Consider the following 25,572-nt stretch of genomic DNA (forward strand, 5'->3'; position numbering starts at 1 on the left):
AGATCACTTGATCATTGCCTGTTAGCTTCACTCCCTCTGGAGCACCCGGCATTGGCCACTGTCGGTAGACAGATACCTTTGGTCTGACCCGGTACGGCTGTTCTTATGTTCTTATGAGGGAGAAAAATTACTGTTCTTTACCTCTGAGGCTAGGACAAGAAGCAATGAGCTTAAATTGCAGCAAGGGAGGTTAAGGTTGGACATTAGGAAGAACATCCTAACTGTCAGGGGAGGTTAAGCACTGGAATGAATTGCTTAGGGCGGTTGTGGAATCTCCATCATTGGAGATTTTTAAGAACAGTTTAGACAAACACCTATCAGGGATGGTCTAGCTTATACTTAATCTTGCATTGAGTGCAGGGGACTGGACTAGATAACCTCAAGAGGTTACTTCCAGTCGTATGATTCTATCACTAAAAGTAGTGTAGTTTGCTGCACTATTAGGGCTTGTTTACACACATCCACACCCCTACAGCTATACTGCTGCAGCTGTGCCACTTTAGCTCTTCAGTGAAGAAACTATCTGTGCCAGCAGCCCTCAGAGAATTCTCCTGTTAACCTAGGGTTGTCTACACAGGAGGTTAGGTTGGTTTAACTGTGTTGCCCATGGGTGTGGATTTTTCACACCCTTGAGTGATGTAGTTATACCAACCTAATTTTCTAGGGTAGACCAGGCCTTAGGCAATGTTTACACGGCACTTTTGTCGGTAAAATTTTTGTCGGTGTGGGGGGGAAAAAAGTGCTGATGCAGATAGCGCTTTGTCCTGTCGACAGTGCTACCATCCGTCATTGGGGGTGGTTTTATTTTTCGACTGGAGCTCTCTCCTGCTGCCAAAGAGCAGATACGCTGCATACCTCACAGTGGCACTGCTACAGTGGCACAGCTGTGCCACTGTAAGATGTACAGTATAGCCTTCATGCTCATCATTTTTACAGCTGAATAGTTGATTGATCCTCTTGCTATAAGAGTGTCCTGCTTATAATTTTGAAATAATTTCCTATCTCTGTAATACTTCTCAGCCCCCTTCAAAAAAAAAAAAAAAAAAAAAAAAGTTAGTTTTGTCACCGTCTAGTAGACTCCCTACTGCCTTAACTTCACATACCAGAATGGGTTTGAACTTTTTTTCTCCTTCAGAGCTCTGTGCTAGGAACAAAATATTTTATCTGATGATGAATTGCAAACTGAAAGGTTTTTTGCTTAGTTTTCATTGTCTGCAGGCTTTTATAATACATACAAGCAATTATCCAAGCCAGACTGTATCTCTTTGATGAGACCTAATTTAGAATAAGAATTGTTGTTCTGAGTAGATTTTTTCTGGTGGGGAATAGATAGAAATACACTGCCTCGGCCAATCTTGTTTCTAGTGCTTGGTGATTAGAGGGGTATCTATTGAGAAGACATCTAAATTTGTCTAAATATTGGAAGAGTTAACCCTTCAATCATTTATAGATTCATAGATTCATAGACTCTAGGACTGGAAGGGACCTCGAGAGGTCATCGAGTCCAGTCCCCTGCCTTCAGGGCAGGACCAAATACTGTCTAGACCATCCCTGATAGACATTTATCTAACCTACTCTTAAATATCTCCAGAGATGGAGATTCCACAACCTCCCTAGGCAATTTATTCCAGTGTTTAACTACCCTGACAGTTAGGAACTTTTTCCTAATGTCCAACCTAAATCTCCCTTGCTGCAGTTTAAGCCCATTGCTTCTTGTTCTATCATTAGAGGCTAAGGTGAACAAGTTTTCTCCCTCCTCCTTAGGACCCCCTTTTAGATACCTGAAAACTGCTATGTCCCCTCTCAGTCTTCTCTTTTCCAAACTAAATAAACCCAATTCTTTCAGCCTTCCTTCATAGGTCATGTTCTCAAGACCTTTAATCATTCTTTTTGCTCTTCTCTAGACCCTGCTAGCAACTACCTGCCTTTACCCTTGCAACCAGCCAGGAGCACCTGTTGCTCCCCCAGTCCCTGCTAGCACACTGCACTCACTCTGGCCCTGCAGCTTCTTTTATATGAGCTTGCTGGGCCCTCATTGGCTACTCCCTTCGGCCTATCTGTCATAGTCTCTAATTAAATGTCCAAAGCATCTTCAGTGATGATGCAGTCTTTTTTGCTTGAATCTGATCAAATTTATTATAAATAACTTAGTGCCTTTTCATGGTGTTCCTACTGTTTGGGAGGTATATTTTCTGTACTAATCTTGAAAGTTGCCTGTGATGGGGTGGACTAGGCCCAAAGGCCTGCTGCTGGAGGCCTCAGGGTCCTGCCATATCCATCCCAGGAGCGGAAAAGTGGAGAGGTCCTCCAAGTGGGCTAGAGTGGCTGCAGAGGAAGCAGCCAATCAGAGAGGCTGAAGGGAGTAGCCAGTGAGGGCCCAGCAGGCTCATATAAAAGGAGCTGCAGGGCCAGAGTGAGTGCAGTGTGCTAGCAGGGACTGGGGGAGCAACAGGTGCTCCTGACAGGTTGCAAGGGTAAAGGCAGGTAGTTGCTAGCAGGGACCAGGGAAGCAAGAGAATAGCTTCTGGCTGGCTGCCAGGACTCACTTAGGACAGGCCGAGGGAAGGGACTGTACATGGAACAGTTAACCCCCTCTTGGAAGGTGGTTGATCTAGATTGACCTAGCTGGAGAGCCAGGGTCAGAGGACTAAAGGGCAGATGAAGAGCCTCCAAGGAGGAAGCCCTGAGGTGCTTCTCCACCCTAGAGCAGGAACCTTCACATGTAAGTTGGCAACTAGGGTACTGAGAGAGTCCTCGTTGGTCAGACTTTTGAGGACTGGAGCCCGGGGAGGGCTACAGGGACAGTATAGGCGGCTCAGCCAGAGGACTGAAACGCTGAAGACCTGCCGAGACATCTCTCAGCTAGAGGTGGTGGCTCGTGAAACGTGGGTGCCAGCCTGCTGAAAATAACTGAGAGATTGCAGGCACTATCAGCCAGAGAAAGGGAGTGCTCGTGAGAGGCAGGTGCTGACCCCATTACAGTGCCATATATGTCAACGCTGGAGAATGTTACCATGTCTCACTATAGAGCAGCAGAACACAAACAGAATCTGTACACACTTAGTCCTCCATGTGATTTAACATGGAGGGTTTAATTCTAGGGATAAGTACAGTAGTTTCTATGCCTGTTTGTTCCTTCCACCCTCTGCTGACACAGCCAACAAAGGTATCGTTTGTTGTTTTGGTCATGTACCATGGACACCTGCACCACTAGGAACTCTGAGCTCCCCAATGCGTTTCATGTAGTGCGCCAAACTGCAGTTAGATGGAAGGTCCCTGTCCTCTTATTAAACACTTAGCCATAGAAGATACTACTAGTGGATAACTTTCAAACTTAATACTTAATTTAACTCAGAACGCAAAGGTAATAGGTAGGGCCGTAACAAATTCATGTTTGGGGAAAATACATCACCGTCTTTTGTGTACTTTTACCCTATACTATACAGATGTCATGGGGAAAACCAGCATTTCTCAAATGGGAGGTCCTGACTCAAAAGAGGGTTGCAGGGGGTTGCAAGGTTATTGTAGGAGAGTCATGGTATTTCCACCTTAGCTCTGAAGGCAGCACAGAAGTAATGTGGCTGGAGAGCAGCAGCTGCTGGCCAGGCGCCCAGCTCTGAAGGCAGCACCCTGCCAGCAGTAGCGCAGAAGTAAGGGTGGCAATACCATACTGTGCCATCCTTACTTCTGCGCTGCCATTGGAAGTTGTGTTCAGAGCTGGCCTCTTGGCCAGTAGCTGCTGCTCTGTAGCCACCCAGCTCTGAAGGCAGCACCACCACCAGCAGAGGTGCAGAAGTAAGAGTGGCAATACTGAGACTCCCCTTACAATAACCTTGTGACCCCTCCCCCCCGCCTTTTGGGTCAGGACCCCTACAATGACAACACTGTGAAATTTCAGAATTAAATATATGAAATAATGACATTTATGATTTTTAAAATCCTATGACTGTGAAATTGACCAAAATGGATCATAAATTTGGTAGGGCCCTAGTAATGAGCTGACTATTTAGTTTTACAAGTTCCTGTCTGTTGGTATTGGAGTAGCTGATTCAGGCTTTTTAAGGGTATCTTTCTATACTGATGAAGATTTGAACTCCGCCACAAGATTGAGGCCTCCACCCTCTCCCCCCAAAAACAAAAAAAATCCAAACTGTAAGAAGTAAAACTTCATAAATTAAGAGTAGTGTAGTACATGATCATCTTACTGACATTCTATTCCTGTGACTAGTTTCTTGTGCATACCCTATCTTTAGACAACTTCGTGATAGTGGGCGGAAAGGGGAATTGTTAATAGATCAGTGCCCTTGCAACTGATTTAAATGCCAAAATCATGTTGCCAACTTGATAACTTACCTATTTGGTATGTGCTATAGGTGACATTCCAGTTTACTCTGCATGTTCATTGTATGCACTGTTAAATCTCCTAACCTGTTGTAAATGGTCTTGATACTTAATGCTTCATATTTCACAGTGCTACACAAACACTAAGTTACTATATTACTTTTCTCTTCAGTGAGTATATTAAAACCTATTGTATAAAAAGCCTTTTTTTTCTAACTTTTTTTATTGGATTTTTCAGATTCTTGCATAAATGAAAATTAGCTCAGGGCATGGCTACGCTTTGAAGTTTCGAGTGTGGTCACAGTGCCAGCGCTGGGAGTCGTGCTCCCAGTTCTGCGGCACTGATTACACTGAGGCTTTACAGCGCTGTATCTTGCAGCGCTCAGGGAGGTGTTTTTTTCACACCCCTGAGCACGAAAGTTGCAGCGCTGTAAAGCACCAGTGTAGCCATGGCCTCAGATTTTTCTCCTGTTGTACAACATTATGGGGTGGCATCTGATGTCAAGTAGAAACTCTCTAAAGCATCTATAAATGAGAATGAATGTTCTGTTCCCTTTGATCAAATGAATTTGTGTGCAGAACACAATTATAAAACCTCAAAATCAAGATGGTAAATAGCATTGCTGTCATTCTAATGACACGTTTTAGTAACTGACCTCAAATCCAGTTATTCCTGCAAAGTTAGGCCGCTAATAATCCCTGACATTTGTGTCTTCATCCCCATGGATCTGGGTGTTGTACACAACAATTCTATTACTGATCAATGGAATGCTGCCATCTTTGAGATAAAAACGTGGCAGCTACAATAGGAGGAAATGAAGAATGAGCAATTACACTAATTGCCACTGGTCATTTTTAGACATTAGCATAGGAAACATGTTCCATCCAGTGGACAACATTGTCTAGACACCAGATTAGGAGTCAAGACACCTGGTTTCTATTCACACAACCATTGACTTGCTGTGGGACCTTAGGAAAGTCACTTCCTCTGCCTCAGTTTCCCCATCTGTAAACATGGATGAAGCTATTTATTTATCTCTGTAAAATTGTGTTGAGATCTAGGGATGGGAAAGTGCCATAACAATGCTAAGTATTAGTACTGGGGCCAGGGATGGCATGATATTTAGCAGAAGTAGTTTTTACCAGGTAAAATCATGATTTTTATCACCCAGTTTAAGGCATTTTCTATTTTAAAAACTGCTTCATTAATTCAAATATTGCCTCCTGCTATTGCATTTTTGTGTTTAGTTCATGCATTTTTTGATATGTAATCATCAAAAGGAAATTTTATCAACTTCTTGCATTTTAGAAATACATTATATCCAGTTACTTAACTATTCTACCATAAAGATGCAGTTAATATCTAGCTGCTGTTCACAGTGGTAAGAAAAATGGTTCTGACTGTTTCCCTTGTGATTCTCATTCTCCTTCCGGAGAGAGAATATTTATACCCTGTGTTGTTTTTTTTGTTTTTGTTTTTTTGTCAAAACTGACAGTGTTAAGGATTGGCAAAGTCTCTTCAGAGCAGTAATGTTCCAGACCATATTTTGTCTCTTGAGCCTGACTCCTGCAAGGACTCAACCTTCTGGACAGCAGCAGAAAGTGGGGAAAATCCTCAGGGCTTAAGTGGCCTCCCAGTTGTGTTCCCCCCCCCCCCCCGCATTTCTTGGAACTTGTTTAGAGGAGGAGGAACCATTATCTGAAGGTCTGAGAGATGGTAGACAGGGATACCAGGGGATAATCTATGTAAAAGAGAAAACATTAAAAATGTGTAGTGAGTCAGTTGTCACTTTGGGGAGGAGTGGATTTAAAAGAACCCAGGGAGTTTGGGCTGGTGTAAAAAACAAGCCCCCTAAAATGTATAGTGAAGGTTTAAGTTAAAACGATTTGGAATGATCAACTCATGCATGTAGCAGGCAGACTGTGTAACCAGATCTTGTTAGTTTTATCCACTCTTTCTGCTTCTTATTGGTTTACATTTGCATCTAATCTATAATTAAATTGTAAACTCTGAGGGAGGGATTGTTTGTACAGCACCTAACACAATCCTGATTGTGGCCTTTGGGTGTTACCGTAATTTAATATTCAATAGATTTTTTGGCTTGGAATAACTGCTATATTAAAGACCATCCCTAAATTAAAGATTCAGTTGGACTCTTACTTTATAAAAGTAGAATACTTTTAAAGCAACAAAAAGCCATTGAGAAACTGAGCTGCTTGAGGTTTTGTCCCACAGGGTTGAGTAACTGTCAGCTTCTAGTTTAAAGCTAGAATGGAAAGAGATGTTGCTTAATTTGGAAGCGATCCTAGGAAACCAATACTAGATTCCAAGGTGTGATTAATGAGGTTAACTGCCGGGGACTGATATTAAGGAATAAATAGATAGGATTTGCATTCTGTCATAGTCCATGGATTGGTATTGAATGGGTTGTTGAAAGTGGCTCAACACAGATGTTCTCCTCTCCCAATAAACTTTTGTATACATGATCCACATGGCTATCAAACTTCAAAACACAGGATGAGGACAGGCAGCACAAGTTCCTTAGGTTTGCAGAAGAGGAGCTAGCAGAACTGGCTATGTAAGCGGGAGGAGTTTTGGCAGGGAGGGGAAGTGCCAGTCATAGACTGAGGCAAATAGGCAATAAACCACCTGTAAGTTCTTGAGGCAGCTGAATTATGCAGCTGTAAACTCTTGCAGTTTAGAGACCCAGATTGCTAAACTCCCTTGCCAGTTCATTTTATTTTACTTTGTCTTATCCAGTATGTAGACAATAATAGAGCATTCTGAACAGCAGACTGTTATACCTATACCTATCTCCAAGAACTGGAAGGGACCTTGAAAGGTCATTGAGTCCAGCCCCCTGCCTTCACTAGCAGGACCAAGTACTGATTTTTGCCCCAGATCCCTAAGTGGCCCCCTCAAGGATTGAACTTGTACCCCTAGGTTTAGCAGGCCAATGCTCAAACCACTGTTATCTGGGCTGCTGTTTTTCAAACTAGAACAGTTTCTCATGGCATGTCAATGTATATGGCTGAAGTTAGCAAAACCTTTTCATCTAACAAGCTGAGCAAGTATTTAACTATGGGAGACTAATATGAACTCTTAGGCCAGCAGTGCATGGTGGTAGCTGTGGAGTTTTGGTGTCTCTAGTAATAGCCTTGTGTTCAGGAGTTTAACAACTGTGTTTACATTTTACTAAGCCTTGGAATTTAGTTCCTGTTAGGAGGAAGAATTTAATTCAGTCTTAAACTGGGATTTCTGATTTCTACATTTTTAATCTAGTTTTTACAACTTACAGAAACATGATTCACTTTAATATAAATTTGGCAAATGGTGAGACTTCAGAGTGAATTAATTATGCATATGGAATTTTGAAACAAATCTGAGTTCTCATAAGTGAAAGTTAGTACTGACTCCACGTGCTCATTAGATATTACTTACGTTTATTTTCTGGGGAAATCTTATTCTATAAAATTTTGATATGCTTGAAGGTTTATGCTTTGATATGTTACAGCCTGATATAGTCCTTTGAAACCAATGTCCTAATTGTGAAAAGTCGTGCAGTGTTAATATGCCATTGCCATCAAAGGATGGACTTCCTGCTGTAGAGATGGTACTTCTAGGCAGGCTGCACATTCCGTATTATAGCTCTGAATTAGGTTAATATTGTTTTATTAAAGGTTCCATAAGATGGTGGTTGTCCTCAGTGAACTGTTGTTCTACAAGGTGTGGAAAGAAATTTTCTCATGGTTCTTAACAAAAACAAAATCTGTTGGACCTGGCTAAGGGTGCTTTCAGAAGAGAGACACTGCTTTCAAGTAGGTCAAAGCAGGAGAAACAAATCCTTCTGCCTTTAGTACATGGAACGCATGCATAGAGCTGGTGGCAATGGTGCCTCATATCCAAGAGTGTGTTTTTTACATACTTTGATAGGTTCTAGGAGATTTTTATAATAGGGTTTCTTTAATTCTCTCAGAACACTGGAGGTGAGAGTGTATGTGGAATCCCTGAAGTAGCCTGTGTTTATTTCTTTGGGGGGTTTTCCTAATTAAAAAGAGTTGCTACTGGATATTCCCTGTCAAAGTGCGCTTTTCTGCCAGTTTCACATGCACACCGGCATTATCAGACTCCTTGTATTAACTTTAACAGATGTATGGCCTCTCTCTCCATCAGTTTGACAGTCACTTAAATCTTGTAATGTTTGGGGATTACCAGTAATTGTAAAAACAGTCACTCAGATTGTTGGTCTGGAGGGCACATTGAGCATAATTACTCAACATGACTCATTTCAGATAAAACTTACTAGGAGGGAAGATACCCAGTTTTCCAAAGCCTAAAGATGCTATGTGTATTTTGATGTCTAGAAAATCCCCAGAATTATTCTATCAACAGGAACCTGGAATTGTGAATTTGGAAGAGCTAGTGCTCTAATCTTATTTTAGAAGAACCTTGACAAAACTGGTCCTGAAATAGAAGAGCAGGTGCCAATGCACCAAATAGCCTTAAGGCTGCCTAAAAAATTGTGTGGGTGCTGAACTGCTATATCTTGGGCACCAGGGCACTGAGAGCAATCCAGGTGCCAGAGCATCAAGAAACAGCAGCCTGTTGAAGTGAAACACAGACACCAAAACTGCAGCTGAGGACAGGCACTGGAACACTGAGGGAAATTGGGTGCCAAAGTGTCTGAAGCTGTAGACTCAAAATTTTGCAGTTAGACCAGATCTGACTGGAAAGTAGCGCTAGATATGTACAAGATATCTACTGAGGTATTGCTGGGACCTAACGAAGAGCTGGAGTGGTGATTAATGATTCTTAGGCTATGTCTACACGACAGAGTTAGGTCAACAATCATAAACCACTCTAATTATATTGCTTGTGCATGTTTTCACAATGCTCCTTGTGTCAGCAGAGCATGTCCACAGTTGGTGCTCTAGCACTGACAGCAGTGCACCATGAGTACCTATCCCACTGTGCAACTTGTGCCACCTACTGCTTGGAGTACTGGGAATGGACTGCAGTGCATCATGGGGGCAGGCTCACCGTCCGATGATGCAGTTTTCGCTGTTCCATCATTCCATGGGCTTCCAGCTACATTTTGTTCCATTTTTCAGCAGCCCCTGTAAACTATTTGCCCGCCATCTCTGCCTGAAAGCATGTATCCTTCACTACTCTCCAGTTTTGTGACGAGCGTTATGAACATACTGCAGGATCAGCCGTGTTGTTTCATGAGCTGTGAATCTGATATACCTGTCCTGCTGTATGCTGTGGAAAGAAACAATTCAGGATTGATGTTGGCATTGACAGAACAGCTGCACATGGTGAACTCTCAGTACTGGGCTCGGGAAACAAGCACTGAATGGTGGCATCTCATCGTGATGCATGTATGTATGACAGGTAGTGGCAGCAGAACATTTGGATGCGCAAAGCCACCTTCCTGGAACAGTGCAGAGCAAGGACACCAAATGAGAGCTGCCATCATGGTAGAAAAGCAAGTGGCGATCCCTGTATGGCAGCTTGCAACTCCAGACTGCTACCAAAATCAGTTTGGAATTGGGAAGTCCACAGTGGGGGCTGCGGTGATGCAAGTGTGAGGACTGTTAATCGCCTCCTGCTATGAAGGACTGTGAATCTGGGCAATGTGCAGGAAATAGTGGATGGCTTTGTTGCAGTAGGAGTCCCTAACTGCAGCAGGGCAATGGCACGCATATCCCACCTTATGAGAGAGTACATCAACAGAAAGGGCTACTCCTTCGAGTGCTCGCTCGTGTCCATTCCACATTAGGTGTGTGTGCTCACCACATGCACTGATGCTGGAAGCCCCCCCGCCCCCACAATATCCATAGGGGACCGACTCTGGCACCTTCTGGAGTGGTGCCTACATGGCACGGTATATGGGGTGCCACCGGCACCCCGCAACCCTCAGTTCCTTCTTGCTGTCGGTGACAGTGCTGAACATCTGCTGTTTCAGCTAGCATTGATTCCTTCTCTGTTCCTGCAAACTTCGTATAACTATTTTACAGGATTTCATAGTTAGTAGTTTTCTTAGTTACCCTTAGTAGTAGTTCTTAAACTCTCCATTAGTTCCGAATGGGACCCAGTGGGGTGTCGGCATGCCCCAGTTCCCAGGCTTTAAGCCCTGCGATAGCTGCAAATGGCCTATGCCCCTCAGCAATCCACATACCAGCTACTTAAGGTACTTAGGCGAAGGGCACAAAAGTGACAAGTGCCATTTCTGTAAGTCCTTCAAACCTAGAATGAAGGAGCATGATATCCGTCTAAGAGCACTCCTAATGGAGTCAGCACTCACTCTGGCAGTGGATAGGATGAAGGGTCAATCACAGAGGATTTCCAATTGGATTACCTCATACATAAGGACCTGTTACAACCTGGCAGGAGTTCTGCTGCTGCCGATTGTCAGAGCGCAGGCATCTTCGGCGGTCTTCCTGGCACACATCCCTATCCAGGACATCTGTAAAGCTGCAATACGGTCTTCTGTTCACATCTTTGCCACTCATTATGCCATCACTCAACAGGCCACAGACAATGCTGGGTTCGGCAGAGCTGTGTTGCAATCTACACATCCGTGAACTCCTACTTATGTCCAGGGGTGCTGCTTTGGAGTCACCTATTATGGAATGGACATGAACAAGGACTCAAAGAAGAAAAGATAATTACCTTTTCCGTAACTGGTGTTCTTCAAGATGTGTTGCTCATGTCTGTTCCACAACCCTCCCTCCTTCTCCACTGTCGGAGTTTCCTGCAAGAAGGAACTGAGGCTGGGAGGAGCCGGCAGTACCCCTTATACCATTCCATGTGGGCGCCATTCCAGAGGGGGCCAGAGCTGGTCCCCTATGGATACTGCTGGGGGGAAAACTTCAGGCAGCGATGCATGTGGGGAACGCACACACCTAATATGGAATGGACATGAGCAACACATTTCGAAGAACAGTTTACGGAAAAGATAACTCCTCTATGGTACTCCAGGCACTGATGAATCACTGGGGTCATTTCATGGATATCAACGCGGGGTGGTCAGGGAAGGTGCATGACGGACGCATCTTCAGGAACATGGGCCTGTATAGAAAGCTGCAAGCAGGTACTTTCGTTCCAGACCAGAAGATTCCAATAGGGGGTGTGGAAATACCCATAGTGATCCTGGGAGACCTAGCGTACCCCTTACTCCTGTGGCTCATGAAGCCTTATGCCAGAAATCTTGACACCAGTAAGGAGCACTCATGTACCAGCCAGGACTTGCCTATCCTTCCTTGGCCGCATGGCTTAGTGTACATAGGTGACCGCCTTTGCTCGATTCCACCTTCGCTGCCTCCAGATGTGCTACTGATGGTTTACTTGCCAAAATGTCACATCATGAACTTCATGCTAATAGGTGGACAGTACCCTGTTGAGGACTTTCAGTGGTGGACAGACCCACATCATGTATGCAGAGGTTCCCTTCCTTCATTGTCTTCAGACAAAATGATAATCATCGATGTATCCCTCGTAGGCTGGGGAGTGCATGTGGATGAGTATGTGGATGATTACATGTCACAGGGAACATGGTCTCCTTGAGAATCCAGGATGCACATCAATACCCTGGAACTCTGAGCTGTAATGAAACCATGTCAATCCTTTCTCCCATTCATCCGGTCTCATCATGTTGTCTGACATGAGAGAACATCACTGCCGTTTTCTTCTTCAACAAACGGGGGCATGAGATTGACCGCTTTATGCGCAGAAGCCGTCAATCTCTGGAATTAGTGCGCCACTCACCAGATCCTCCTGTCTGCAGCTTACCTTCCAGTGACACAGAATGTGCTCACAGATTCACTCAGCTGACATTTTGTGACTGACCAGAAATGGGCACTCCACAATTCAGTAGTTCAAGATAGGGGTTTCTGACCATACACTTCTTTGCCTTCCATATAAACCTCAAATGCACTACACAGTGCTCTGGGGAGATCTGTCACCTCTCTCAGGGTCTGACCAAATCAACTATGCCTTTCCTCCTCTACAAGATCTGTTGAGACAGAGTGATGGTGATGGCCCAGACAAATCTGGTTTTCCAGTCTCCTTCACATGTTAAACCGTCCACCAAATCTTATCCTCCAACCTGCTGACATAGTTCAACAGTGAGATCAGACATCCCAATCCACAGGTGCTCTATCTCAGAACATGGTGTTTGGATGGGCATTAGCTTTAGAATGGGCCTGTCTTGCACAGCTGAAAAATATTCCCTCCAGCTGCAGGAAAGAATCCACTAAACACTGTTACAAGGCTCAGTGGAAATGCTTCACTTCCTGGGCCCAACAAAAGGGAGTTTCGATGGAATCAGTGGGGATCCCCCTTCTCCTGGACTACCTTCTATCCTATCCTTGAGGGTGGTGGGTGTTGCCATTAAATCTCAAAGTCCCCGAGTAGTCCATTTCTTGCCCTCCTTCCCCTTTGCTTTGGATCTGTCTGATTTGCAGTGGAGAAGGAACTGGAGATGTGGTCATCTGTCCTGCCCTTTGTCACCTTGAGCAGAAGCATGAGGTGAGCTAAGGCACATGCTCGGACCAACAGACATGACTTTCAAATTCTTCAACTTCAGGAGCATGGTGCACATGCATAAACCCTCAGTGGAATACAGAATAGGGACCACACATCTCAAAGAATCCCCAGTTATGTGTAAGTAACCTCTTGGTTGGTTTGTTACCCTGTATATGAGTTCCAATGTGGGGTGGTAAGTGAAATTTAGGGTTGTGTGGTCAGAGGGGTTTTTATTTCTGTATTGAAGCAGGTTCTCTGCGGGCATTTGGGTGGACTATTCCATGACGTGATCTACTTCTCTTGTGGAGTGTCCTTGTTTGGCGAAGGCGGTTTTAAGTGTCAAGTATCAGAGGGGTAGCCGTGTTAGTCTGGATCTGTAAAAGCAGCAGAGAATCCTGTGGCACCTTATAGACTAACAGACGTTTTGGAGCATGCGCTTTCGTGGGTGAATACTCACTTTGTCAGACGCAGGCTCATGCTCCAAAACGTCTGTTAGTCTATAAGGTGCCACAGGATTCTCTGCTGGTTTTAAGTGTGTTTCAGATGTGTATCCCAGACTTTCTCCTCAGAGCATATTCTATGGTGTCTAAGTGCCTGGCTCTATATAGCAGATTTCTGAGTGTGTCTGGGATGGTTACTGGATCTGTGAAGATAGGTGTGGCCATCTGTGGGTTTCTTGTGTATAGTTGTCTGTAATGTTCCATTGCTGAAGCTGATCATGGTGTCCAGGAAGTTAAGGCTAGTGTGTGAGTGTTCTCGAGTGAGTCTAATAGATGAGTAGTGGCTGTTGAAGTTTTGGTAGAAATCTGAGGAAGTTTTAGTCTGTCCAGAGGATGAAAATATCATTGATGTATCTCAAGTATATTATTGGTTTCGTGGTGCATTTGTTAGTGAACACTGTCAACTGAGCATTTCAATCTCACTTATGCTAAGTGTGTCCACAAATTGTTTTGTGCCCAGATGCAATGTGTATGCATAAAGCTGCATATGCACAGATGAAGGTTGCACTGACGCCCATTTGAAAACATGGCACCAAGTGTGTTAATGTGATATAAATGTGTGGAATAACTCCTTGCTATCCTATATGTAAAATAGCATAACTTTGGAATTACTGATGCTGAGAATAGCAAGTGTTTGAAACTGAGTTTAGAGCTCATAAAGCAGAGAATTGTTACTCGCTGTGACAACTGGAGGACACCTAGTGGGCATACTGCTTCTTGCTTCTCTGTCTAGTTTTAAACTCTTACTATGGTTTTAGTTTGAGGTTTTTAGACTTTGCTCAGGATCTAACCCTCTGTGAAAATTAGTCACTGTTATGTAGATTTTTCTGAAAATATTGTTTATGAAAATTGCTTCAGGAAGCACACAGAGAAGTTACTGTTTTACACAGGTAGATCTCTGGTATAACTAACACATTCAGTGAAGTGATCCTTAGAAATAACTCTGAAATTGTTTTCACTGTTGCTGTTAGAAAAGTCTTTCCAAACCAGCAGTTCCCAAGCTCTTTCATAGTATAGATAACACTTTAATGCTCAGATTTTTTTTTTGGGTCCCAGCTTAATTCTCATTTAATTCCATAATATTCCTATGGCGGCAACATTAAATCCTTACAGGAAAAGTTATAGGAAAGTATATATTTATTTTTACTTGTCTTGAGTATTCTTCTTGGAAAGAGTTAATCAGATTGACTACTCTTGCTCTTCATTTGACCTCTCCTCCCAGCTGTTATGACTTTCTCAGCTGGAAACAAGGAGAGGCAGTACTGTATGACCAGACCACTCTCCATATCAGCATGTGCTCAATGGGCTGTGGTTTGGGAGTTTCTTGTCTAGACTGTAGGAAAAGTAACAGTACTTTGGACTTGCCTGGCTTTCTCCGAAACATCTATTGTTGACAGGGCCAGCATCGCAATTTATGGAATCCTGTGTTTCTGGAAGGGGAAGGAAATAAGGCAGAGTTCCCTCCATCTTCTTTTCAGTCAAGGATGCTGTTGGGGGCATCTAGTATCAAGCAGACTCCTGAGCACTCTTCTCTCTCCCCACCCCCCTAGCCCTATTGATGAAGAGGTAGATGGGAACCACCCGAGATGTACTGGTATAATGGGATGGAGGATCTAAAGTGGTTGCTTGCTCAGCTTGTGGTTAGACTCCACTGGAATCAACACACTCCATGAACTGGCCCTGATCATTAATCCCAAAATTCAGTTTAGACATGTGCTGCGGCTCCATGATAACCATTTATATTGGTTCTGTTGTTCTTTTCTCTGCACGAGACTCTAATTTCAAACTGGAACTCTTTGTCAGCTTCTAGTTTTCTCTGTATGGTAAACTGTATGCGGAATGCCTGTGATGGAGCAGACTCCTTTACATGGTAAGCCACCTGTCTGAGCACAGACTGAACTCTTTGTGCTGTAAGTTTGTTGGAGCAGGGATTTTCTCTCTTCCTGTCTCTTACAGCACTAAACACACTGCATAACGCTTCAGTAGTAGTAATGCGCAACTGCAGGTTAAGCCCCATGTTTTCATGAAACCCTTAAAGCCACGGCTTCGTGAGGGAGAGAAAATATTGTAAAACTTTCATTTTCACTGAGTTTGGGATACAGGGACAGATACGAATTTCAGGGGTTAACCCCTATTGCATATGATGGTACTGTATTTGTCGATCAAGAACATAGCTTTCACCAGTCTGGCTTTACAGCAGACTTTTTTCAAGAATGCTATAAAATATCTGGCCAGTCCAGTATGTGAGCATTTGTTACGAGCCACCATGTGACCAATTTGAGTGATTCTCAAAAGTACTGTGCATGAATAGACTGAACAAGATGAAATATTTTAATTTAACATTTAATCTATGCCACCACTGTTGAATATACACAGTATTATGTAACCCTAATAAGCTGTCTGTGGTTTGGATCCTGAGTTCTTTTCCATAGTACTATGCTGACAGTTGACCAGCGTGGCTATCCTAGCTAACACACCCTAGATTTGAACTTTGGGCTCTGATGGGCATTCTCTGTCTTGTGCTCTGGAATTTGCTTTCCTTGTTGATCTGACAGAATTAGTCTGATACTTGGGACACAGCACAAGTCTGCTTATTCAGGATTTTACCTGGAGGAGTGGAAACTGCGTGGTTTTGTCTTTATACTTGACAATCTCACCTTATTTTAATGTATAGTGACTGTACCTTGCACTTAAACTGGTCACATCTTTCTGAATGAAAATAGGTAGGTACTATTGGGTATTCACTTGAAATCAAGCACTGCAGTGGGCAGCGTGCTCTGACAGTGTGTGTTGAATTTAGTTTTGTGTAAGAGCAAGATTGTAACGGCTCCCTCAATTTCCAAGTAGGCCGTAGGAGTGTCCTTTTCCCTCGTATTGCAAACAGGCAGCTCCCTAAAGGCAGGAGATATGTTGGCAATTTTGGGCTCAGTTCTTGTAATTATACAACATAACATGTTTTAAATGTGGCATTATTTGAGAACTAAAATGTATGCATGAACATTTAAATGACTTTCTCTTCCTTGTTGCAGATCCATAACATGGTGGCAGTGCTGGAAGTGATCTCCAGCTTGGAGAAATACCCCATAACCAAAGAGGCACTTGAAGTATGTCTCCTTACATGTAAAATCCACACATGCTTATGTATGAAAACAGATTGCTTCTGTACAATATCTTTTGAATTCCCTTTAATGTATTCCAGCTCTTTCACAAAAATGTAGATAAACCACAAAAGATATAGTAATTGGTCCCCCACTGTGTCCTCTGGCACCTCAGTACATGATGGAATGAGTTGTCTTTCTGGAATCATATACCAGCAGAGGAGTAACTATATTGATGTATGGTGCAATCCAATTTCTGCTCATGTAAGGGACCAGAGCAGTCCCTATTTGCCACTGGTTAATTCCTTGTCTGATTCAGGCAGCATCACTTCCGTGTCTTATGTCTGATCACTTTCTTATTCTCTTGCTCAACTTCTAATTCTCTTTAATAACCTACTATGAATAACATCACTTTATAGAGAAATAACGTTAGTTTGAAAGATGCCCAGTTCGGTGCCAATCCCTGACTGGCTGTGAGATTAGTTCCCCCTATGAAATTTAAATAAAATGTAAATAATTGGAGATATACCTACCTCCTAGAACTGGAAGGGGCCGTGAAAGGTCATTGCATCCAGCCCCCTGCCTTTGCTAGCAGGACCAATTACTGATTTTTGCCCCAGATCCCTAAGTGGCCCCCTCAAAGACTGAACTTGCAACCCTGCGTTTAGCAGGCCAATGCTCAAACCACTGAGCTATCCCTCCCCCCTATGAGAATACTGCATAGCTAGAGAACGCTGACTCATACACATTGGGTTTATTCTTCAATTCACTTTTCACTCTGAAACATTCTTATGCCAAATGCCCTCTGTGAGATTTGGTTATACGAAAGGGCTTACTGAGGGAACAACCAAATTACAACTTCCATGTTGAGGCACCCCGAGAACTTTATTTAAATTGGCCCCATAAATCCTTCCCACAGCACTTGGGGAAAATTCCATCTGACTCTGGAGGGTGGAGTAGGATGTGACAATAAGCCAATAGTAATGATCAGCTCTACGGGTCTGTGATTTCTTGTCCCTCTTTCTACATGCCTGTGGTTATGAACACACACCTTGTCTGGTTGGGGGTTGCGCACATCTTTCCCCAGAACTTGAGCATGCTCCTTGGTCACCTGCAAGAGGCTCATGTTGAGTGAGGGACTCCCTCCCCACCTCACTCCCCAGATGGCTCCCATAGCACTTCAGCCAGTGGAGAAAGAAAAGAGATGAATAATCAAACTTACAGTGGTTCCCTGAATGGTGGAGCATGGGGTCAGCTGAATCAATCCCTTCCAAAAAGACTAATGGATTAATATTATTTAGCTCCTACATTCTTTGTGAATTTTTGATGTGATATTTAGCAGAATGGTATGCATTGACAAGTGAAAATGCATCTTACAATTGACTTACGTTCTATCCAGAATTAAATTTTTGTAAAACTACTCTTCTCACTTTTTATAGGAAACAAGATTAGGGAAACTCATCAATGATGTAAGAAAGAAGACGTCCAATGAGGAACTTGCCAAACGTGCCAAGAAATTGCTACGGAATTGGCAAAAACTGATAGAACCTGTATCCCAGAATGAATCTGTTTCAAGAGGATTGCCGAATCCACCTGGATCAGCAAATGGTGGTGCACACAATTGTAAACCAGAAGTGCCACCTGCTGTAGTAACTGGATCAAAGCCCATCAGTGAATTGAAAAGCAGGAATGACATCCAAAAGCTGAACTCCCCGAAAACAGAAAAACTGGGAAATCGGAAAAGGAAAGGTGAACATAGGGATGGGCATCAGGGCCCCCCTCCTTCTAAAGTTTCCAAAGGTAGCCATGAAGCATTACAAAACTCTTCTCCACCAACTAATGGGATTGCGGGGAGCCCTGGAAGTTTCCCCAGTCCTGTAGATGTAAACCTGCAAACAGGGCCTGAAAGCAGCAGGACAGAACATAGCGAAAATGACAAACACAGTAAGATCCCAGTAAATGCTGTAAAACCTCACACCAGTTCTCCAGGACTTGTAAAACCTTCAAGCACCTCCTCATTATTAAAGACTGCAGTGCTTCAGCAGCATGATAAATTGGAAGAAACCACAGGCCAGCACCCACCTAAGAGTCCCCGCTGTTCCTCGTTTAATCCTGGGAATATTAGGCATGACACATTTGCTCGACAGCATATCACATACTCACCAAAGGATTCAATACCTAGTCCATCTCAAAGGTCCCAGTTCTTAGATACTGCACAGGTGCCATCACCACCACCCCCTTCCTTGATGCAACCATCAACACCTCCAATGCCAGCAAAAAGACTGGAGGTTTCTCAGCAATCAGGAACTGAGGTATCTCAACATTGGCAGGAGCAGGCATCTTCTGAAAGCCAGTACAGGCACACAGCAGGGACACTTCAGCACGCAACTCCTAGCTGCAAAACTAACTTGCACCCTGGGGAATCTCTGACACCACATGTTGGCTTTTCTCCGGACACTTCAAAAATGGACAGTGATGATGCTGCTTCAGGTTCAGATAGTAAGAAGAAGAAAAGGTACAGACCCAGAGACCACACAGTCAATTTGGATGGGCAGGTTGTAGAAGGGGGTGTGAAACCTGTGAGATTAAAAGAAAGAAAGCTCACCTTTGATCCCATGACAGGACAGATAAAACCTTTAACACAAAAAGATTCTTTGCAGGCAGAAATCCCTGCAGTCGCTGAACAGCACAGGACAGAAACAGACAAGCAGGAGCAAAAACCCAACCTGCAAAGTCCTTTTGAACAAACGAACTGGAAAGAGTTATCCAGAAATGAAATAATTCAATCGTATTTAAACAGACAAAGTAGCTTGCTGTCTTCGTCAGGAGTACAAACCCCAGGAGCTCACTACTTCATGTCTGAATATTTAAAGCAGGAGGAAAGCACTAGAAGAGAAGCTAGAAAGACTCATGTTCTAGCTCCTAACAGCAAACCCACAGACTTGCCTGGGGTCACGAGAGAGGTCACAAGCGATGACCTCAACAGAATACGTGAACATCACTGGCCAGGCGTGAATGGCTGTTATGATACACAGGGTAACTGGTATAATTGGACGCAGTGTATATCTTTAGATCCACATGGGGATGATGGTAGATTGAACATCCTGCCTTATGTCTGCCTAGACTGAGTACAGTTTTGCTAAAATGCTCTCACATCGGCAGTTAGAAAAAATGGCAGACACTCTGCCACTTAACATGGAGAGAACCTCCTGTCCTGGACAAACAGGGCCAACGAGCAGAGGGTATGAAGGAGCTGGTTGTTTACAGCTCTTTCCTTTAAATTCTCCTTTTGTGAAATGCTGCTACCAGTTTACTAACAAAATTGCAAAGGAAGGCATACGAAGGTTGATAAATTGAGTTCAAAACTCTATAGCAAGCCAGCTATAAAAAAGTGTTAGTCCCCAAGAAATGAAGATGATTTCCAGCACTTTGTGAATGCCAGAATCTTATTACAGGCAGGTACAGATAAAATTGTAGAAATTACCTTAACAAGATATGCATCTATTTATTTGATTTAATTTGAGTTTATTGGGCAATGAGATGTCCGAGACAATGTGCAAAAAATCTAGTTTTTATTTGCATCAGATCTCTGAACATGATTCTGTGTTCTTTTCAAGTTACGTGGTGTAAAGATTGGGTTTTAAACAGCAGGTGTTGCCATGCAGGTTGGCGATCTGGCTTCAGTTCAACATTCCATAGGCATCCACATATTTTAGTCTGGTTTCAGTTAAAATCCAGTCTCTGAGAAATGCTGCAAAAACTAGGTTTTTTTTAAAAAACATTTTTTCTTCCACCACCAGCCAAATCATTTTTCTCCTTTTCCCTTCCTGCAAACTTCTAGAAAAATTCACCTTTTCTAGAATCCGAAAGTAATGAGGGTGCTACAAGTTTGTAACTGTTCTATGAGGGGAAAAAGGAAGCCTGTTTATATGCTGGAAATATACTTGTTACCATTCCTTTAGATATTGTTTGCCTTATGGATATCCATCATAAACGCAATTTGCAAAAACAAAGAGCCTTAGTGAATGTACAGTAACTAGACTTCTGTGTTCTTGGGATGCAGAAGGGAGCAACTTTGCTATTTGGTCCTTTAAGTGGACACATTGTGATATAAATGTGGAAATAAAAAAATTTGCACAAAAAAGTTTGTGAATTATTTATAATTAAACTGGTTACTTTCAAAGTTTGGTCAGTTCAGAAAAGTCAAGTTGAAGCTAAGTATATATTGCCAGCAGTGTGATTAAACCTGCATCCTGTTAGTTCACTTTCTAAACCAGTTAAAGGTGGTTAGTCATATAAGATGCACTGTCTAGCTTTTCTTAGTCTTCCAAGTGTGCTGGCAATATTTACTAATATATCCTAGATAATTTTAACTATGGTTAAATCCAGGGAGAATGTGCTTGGTTCAGAGAGAGCCCTCCAAGTTATTGTTACTATACCTCACAAGTCGAGCTAATCGTTCAGCTTTCTCTTCAGTCCACTTTTGTATGTAGTAGTAATTGTAAAATGTCTGTGTTTCACGTCTGATCAAAGCCTAATTCAGTAATGTTTTTATGTTCAATTTAGGCAAAACACGTGCAGCTCCTGTTAATATGTTAGCAATTGGAACAATTTACTTTTACAGTAGCTGGTATTGGGCTTCTGTCCTGCTGGTGCTTTTTATAAAAAAAAAAAAAAGTGAATCGGGAGTACTGCCACTGCAGTAACATTAGATACACCATTAGGACTGGATTCTGCTTCCACTCAGGTCCCTAGTAGAAGTCCCACTGATTTTAGTGAGAGCAGGATCAGGCTCTTAATTCTCAAACAAAATCTACTTTTTATAATGGATGTTACTCATGATGTGAGCATTGGCTTCTTCCATGGAATACAATGAGAAAAACTTTTAAAATCTTAATCTTTCCCATTCAGACCGAATGCTTCTGTGATTTGCCTGGCTTGTGAAATATTGAAACCTGCTGTATATGGGTATTTCAAAATCTCTCCTCAGTGCCTAGTTGTTTCCTTTTCTCTAGGACTTTAGAATTAGGCTTCTCAGCTGGAAAAAACAGCCACCATAAAAATGTTTCCAAGTATATTTTCAGTTTACTTCCATTTTTACCCGTCTACAGTGACTACCCAAGCTGTTTGGAGCTGGGGAAGGTAGTATCACCTTGTGTCTTGGAAGGGTGAGATGAGTGGAAAAGATGATCCTGGGAAATGCTTGACATTAATTTATTTAGAAAATGTACACACTAAAACACCCCCAAGCCCCAAACAAACACATATTTCTGCATTTAAGGGAGTCTGTTCTCTTCACTCTCCATGAAAGACCTTGGTCATTATCCTGCCCATCTTGGGCATCTGAATTTAGGGCTACTCTCATAAAGGAATGGTTGGGCTCTGATCCACCTCATAATTTTAGGCCATGGTTTTCTTTCCTGTTTACTCCATTTCTTTTGAAATTCTGGCTGCACTACAGGGGGTCTATAGAGGAATATCATACTCTATAACTGTCACTGACATTTGCGAGCAACCTGCCACAGTGCCCAGAGGCTGACTAACCACTATGATGATCTTAATTTCATCCATTTTGTAGGGCAGGAGTCTAAGGTATCAGACCCAGCTCTTGCCCACAGCAGTACAAACTGACCAGACATTCCACTGATTACTGTGTGCTTTAAATCTCTTTTCTGTGACTAGTTTTCACGGTTCTACACTAAGTGGTCAACCAAGTTGGAAGTAATCCAGGGTCAGAAATAGGGTCAAAGACATTTATATTTCAGCATGTTCTATTAGTGTTAACAGTGACATTCTATCAGCTCCAGGAAATGTTGAAGATGTTTACAAGGTGGTTTTGTCAATTTTGTAAACCAGTTCAAATGAAGTTTACCTTGTACATGTTTACCTGATGTGTATTTTCATATTTTTGCATAGACTGTTTCTTAGCTAGTTGCTTGTTCTCTAGGTGCTTTCCAAAATGCACTGTCCTTGTCCTAACACTTACAGTCTAACAAGAGTAGAACAGACATCTCCTTCCACTATGGCATAGAAATGCTCCCATGTGAGAATCTAGGTTCTGATATGGCTCCATTACTCTGAGTGCCTATATATTAGGTATGCTGAGATATTACATAAATTCCTTTATTTTTGAAAGGATGCATAGAAGAAATGATATTTACCTGTCCACGAACCATTCAATGTGTCTCGCATTCTATGTTTTAGTTATCCTTAGTTTACTACAAACATTTTAGGTGATACTGCTCAACCACTCAACAATCATTTCCCTTAAATGGTTGTAGATTTTTAACAACCACAAAGAGGAGTTTTATTGGTATTGGTGGTAACAGAGTAGGAACTCCCATCCCTAGGAGGAAGACCATATGGAAACAGTGGCCTTAACAAGCTGTGTCTGCTGCTTCATTGTAACAGTTATGTGACATGTTAGAGAGGAGGTTCCCAGCAGGCTATTAGTATTTTTCTTTTGTGCTCAATGCACTTAGGGGAAAAGCCCGACATAAAATTTACTCTTGCTAATGCTACTACCTCAAACTTTTCAGGAATGTCATTATCCCACCTGAGTAGGTGTGTTAATTTTGCCACTGACTACCAGTGTCAATGCAAATCTAATTTTAAAAAAACTGTTCGTTCCTTCACTTATGAGGGGATCCCTTCATGAACGTAATTATGCCTTGTATCAAAGCAATTACATCTATAACCATCCTTATCTAGAAGTTTAAGCACTACTGAAGCACTTATTAAAATTAATGATCAAGAGGGGCTAGCATGGAGGACTGACAGTATCTTTATGCTGTTCTTGATCCCTGATCCAAATCTGGTATGCATGGATTTTGAGTGAACACCCATGAGATGCTAACTATAAAATTAGGTGGCCTTATTCTAGCACACTTAAACAAGTGTCCTAGTTAGCATCTTCACTGACAGTATAGATGAAAGGCCAATTATCTGAATTAGTAATAGTCTTACCTGTGTTGTCCTGTAGCTGACCCCTCCAGTTCACGAATGAATTGTGTAAGCGAGGAACCTCCTTCCTGTGCTGTTATGTGGAGTTCATTTTCCAGGACTCTGGGTTGTAATGTCTTTCACTAGTACTAAATTCAGTGCTCATTTAAATGTTGGGTAGGTGGATGGAGAGTTAGCTATTTTCCCCTGAATTTTAAAATTGGTGAGAGGGGAAGAGGGAAGTGGGTGTGTCACATCAAAAATGGTGTTTGGAAATGTAGGAGTTTGACAAGAAATCACAAGATGTGAAATGAGGTCTTGATTTTTTTCTGTTTGCAGGGAAGGAAACAGTGGTGTACAGTGAGCTGCCCTCACCTCACTCTGTGAACAGCTGAAGCCTGAAGGAGAGGGATACCTCATTTGTTTACCACAGATTGCAAGTGGAAAAATTCTTTTACCAAGGAAGTGATGCCCTGGGAGTGCTGGACTCAGGCCTTCAGTCCCACACAGCTTACACCTCAGATACAGAGGAGGTCCCAAGACTCCTGTCCATCTATTCCATGCGAAAAAAATTACAAAACTAAAAAAAACCAAACCTAGTCAGCTTTGTTCTATACTCCTTTTTACTTCACATAAACAAGTCCTTGTGCTTTTGCCTAAATGAAGTGCTTTCTTTGTAACTATACTAGCTTAAGGGGAAAGGTGTCTTTTATGCTCCCTGTTCTCCCCCCCGCCCCCCTTTGGTTTTATTTATGTGCTAGTATCTAAGAGCTGTAGCCATATACTAAGTCTGGTACACAGAACAAAAATACACTCCTTCCCTCTAAAGAGTTTAGAACCTAACATCTGGCTGGAGTCAGAGGAGACTACAGAGAAACAGCAGCACTGGTAGATTGCATCAGACATAATCTCTACATCCCACATGTGACCATTGTCAAGTGGCAAAATATACATTATGTACCTTGCTATAAGGGGGTTAGAACAGGCATGCTCAGTTGCAGACATAAGGAAGCTCAGAGTAAAGAGTGAGATTTGGTCAGATCTACCTCTTGGATAAATGCTTTTCTGAGCCTTCCTGATTGTTATTAGTGACATACATTCGCCAGTAGAGAGCACGTCTCCAGTGTATGGTTAATAGCATCTGTTGTTTAGGCCAGTCACAAAAATAATGCAAGAAAGCTCTTTGTCGCCATTATTAAATGGAGGCAAACTGACTCCTATGACAACCTATCTAATTGCACTGACCCTGACTAACCTATCAATCAAACACATGCTAATCTAGACTGCTTCTGAGTTTAATATTCCTGTCACAATTCATGAGCAAGTTAGGTATGTGGAAGTTCTACCTAAGTTAAATCTATGGAGAAGCTGGAATCTGTTAAGTCACTTGTACCACCATCCTCTAGCCTTTTATTATTTTACAGCTGGTGTATGCTCATGGTGACTTAGTTGGTTTAACAGGATCTTTTAGAACTACCCAGGGACCTGTAACAGTAGTTGGTGCATTACTGGATGGTTCTGCTGCTCTTGTGTTTCTACGTGTGAGAGGCTGCTGGTGGAGGGGTGATGCCTACATCAGGAACTGAAATCAAAGCCAGGTTTCTCTTCCGTCTAGCACCAATCACCCATTTGTACGGGTGCACGCGTGGAGAGCCCTTAACCCAGATTATAAACCCTGTATATGATGGAAGCCACTTCGAGGCAGGGGTGTGGCAGCAGCTGCCTGAAGCAGAGTCAGGGTCTAGGCTAGGAGAGAGGTAACGGCTTTCACTGGCCCCATTTCTGGCGGGAGAGAGCAGCAGTCCCGCTTACAGAGGTGGGTCCAGTAAAAGACGTTACCTCCCACCTTGTCTCTCAAGCTGGGCAATTCCCTGCGCTGCGGGACCTCCTCCACCCCCGCCACGGAGTCCGTTACCTCGGCACTGGCGCTGCCTCGTCGAGCCTCACGTCGCTCCACAGCGCTGGCGCGGCGGGGAGGGGTCGCTCTTGCCTAGCGGGGGTGGAGGCGTGTGCCCCCCCCGCCGGGCTCCGGTCCTGCCAGGCTTTGCGGAGAGCCGGACTCGCGGGCCCGCTCTGGGACGGAGGCGGAGCCAGGCGAACGGAAGTGACGCCGTGTGCAAAGCCCCGACCTCGAGCCTTGCGGTGTGGCGGGGTGGGACCG

General features: G+C 43.1%; 1 protein-coding gene and 1 long non-coding RNA gene across 6 annotated transcripts in view; one reads left to right on the forward strand and one right to left on the reverse strand.

Annotated features, from left to right (window-relative positions):
• LOC116823138 (uncharacterized) overlaps positions 1-25,470 on the reverse strand; it is a 46,620-nt gene extending 21,150 nt beyond the window's left edge. For 2 of the 3 annotated variants that reach the window (XR_012656824.1, XR_012656825.1), the window contains exon 1: positions 25,327-25,470. This is a non-coding gene — a long non-coding RNA (uncharacterized LOC116823138). Of the gene's footprint in view, positions 1-23,869; positions 24,125-25,326 lie in introns of those variants that run through there. The other variant, XR_012656826.1, reaches the window with a different exon arrangement.
• Positions 14,525-24,072, forward strand: MED26 (mediator complex subunit 26). Of its 3 annotated transcripts, none has more exons than XR_004373343.2 (3): positions 16,362-16,475; positions 17,909-19,928; positions 23,751-24,072. XR_004373343.2 is itself a non-coding variant. In XM_032777518.2 (2 exons), the coding sequence occupies exons 1-2, from the start codon at positions 16,377-16,379 to the stop codon at positions 19,595-19,597; spliced, it is 1,788 nt and encodes a 595-aa protein (XP_032633409.2). In that variant the 5' UTR covers positions 14,525-16,376; the 3' UTR covers positions 19,598-21,128. The 3 variants fall into 3 exon arrangements, 1 of the variants encoding a protein (XP_032633409.2); XR_012656819.1 differs by having other exon boundaries at positions 17,909-19,711; XM_032777518.2 differs by lacking the exon at positions 23,751-24,072 and having other exon boundaries at positions 14,525-16,475; positions 17,909-21,128.
• Positions 25,471-25,572: the final 102 nt, after the last annotated feature.

Source organism: Chelonoidis abingdonii, chromosome 11 (genome assembly GCF_003597395.2).
Source record: "Chelonoidis abingdonii isolate Lonesome George chromosome 11, CheloAbing_2.0, whole genome shotgun sequence".
Taxonomy (NCBI): Eukaryota; Metazoa; Chordata; order Testudines; family Testudinidae; genus Chelonoidis; species Chelonoidis abingdonii.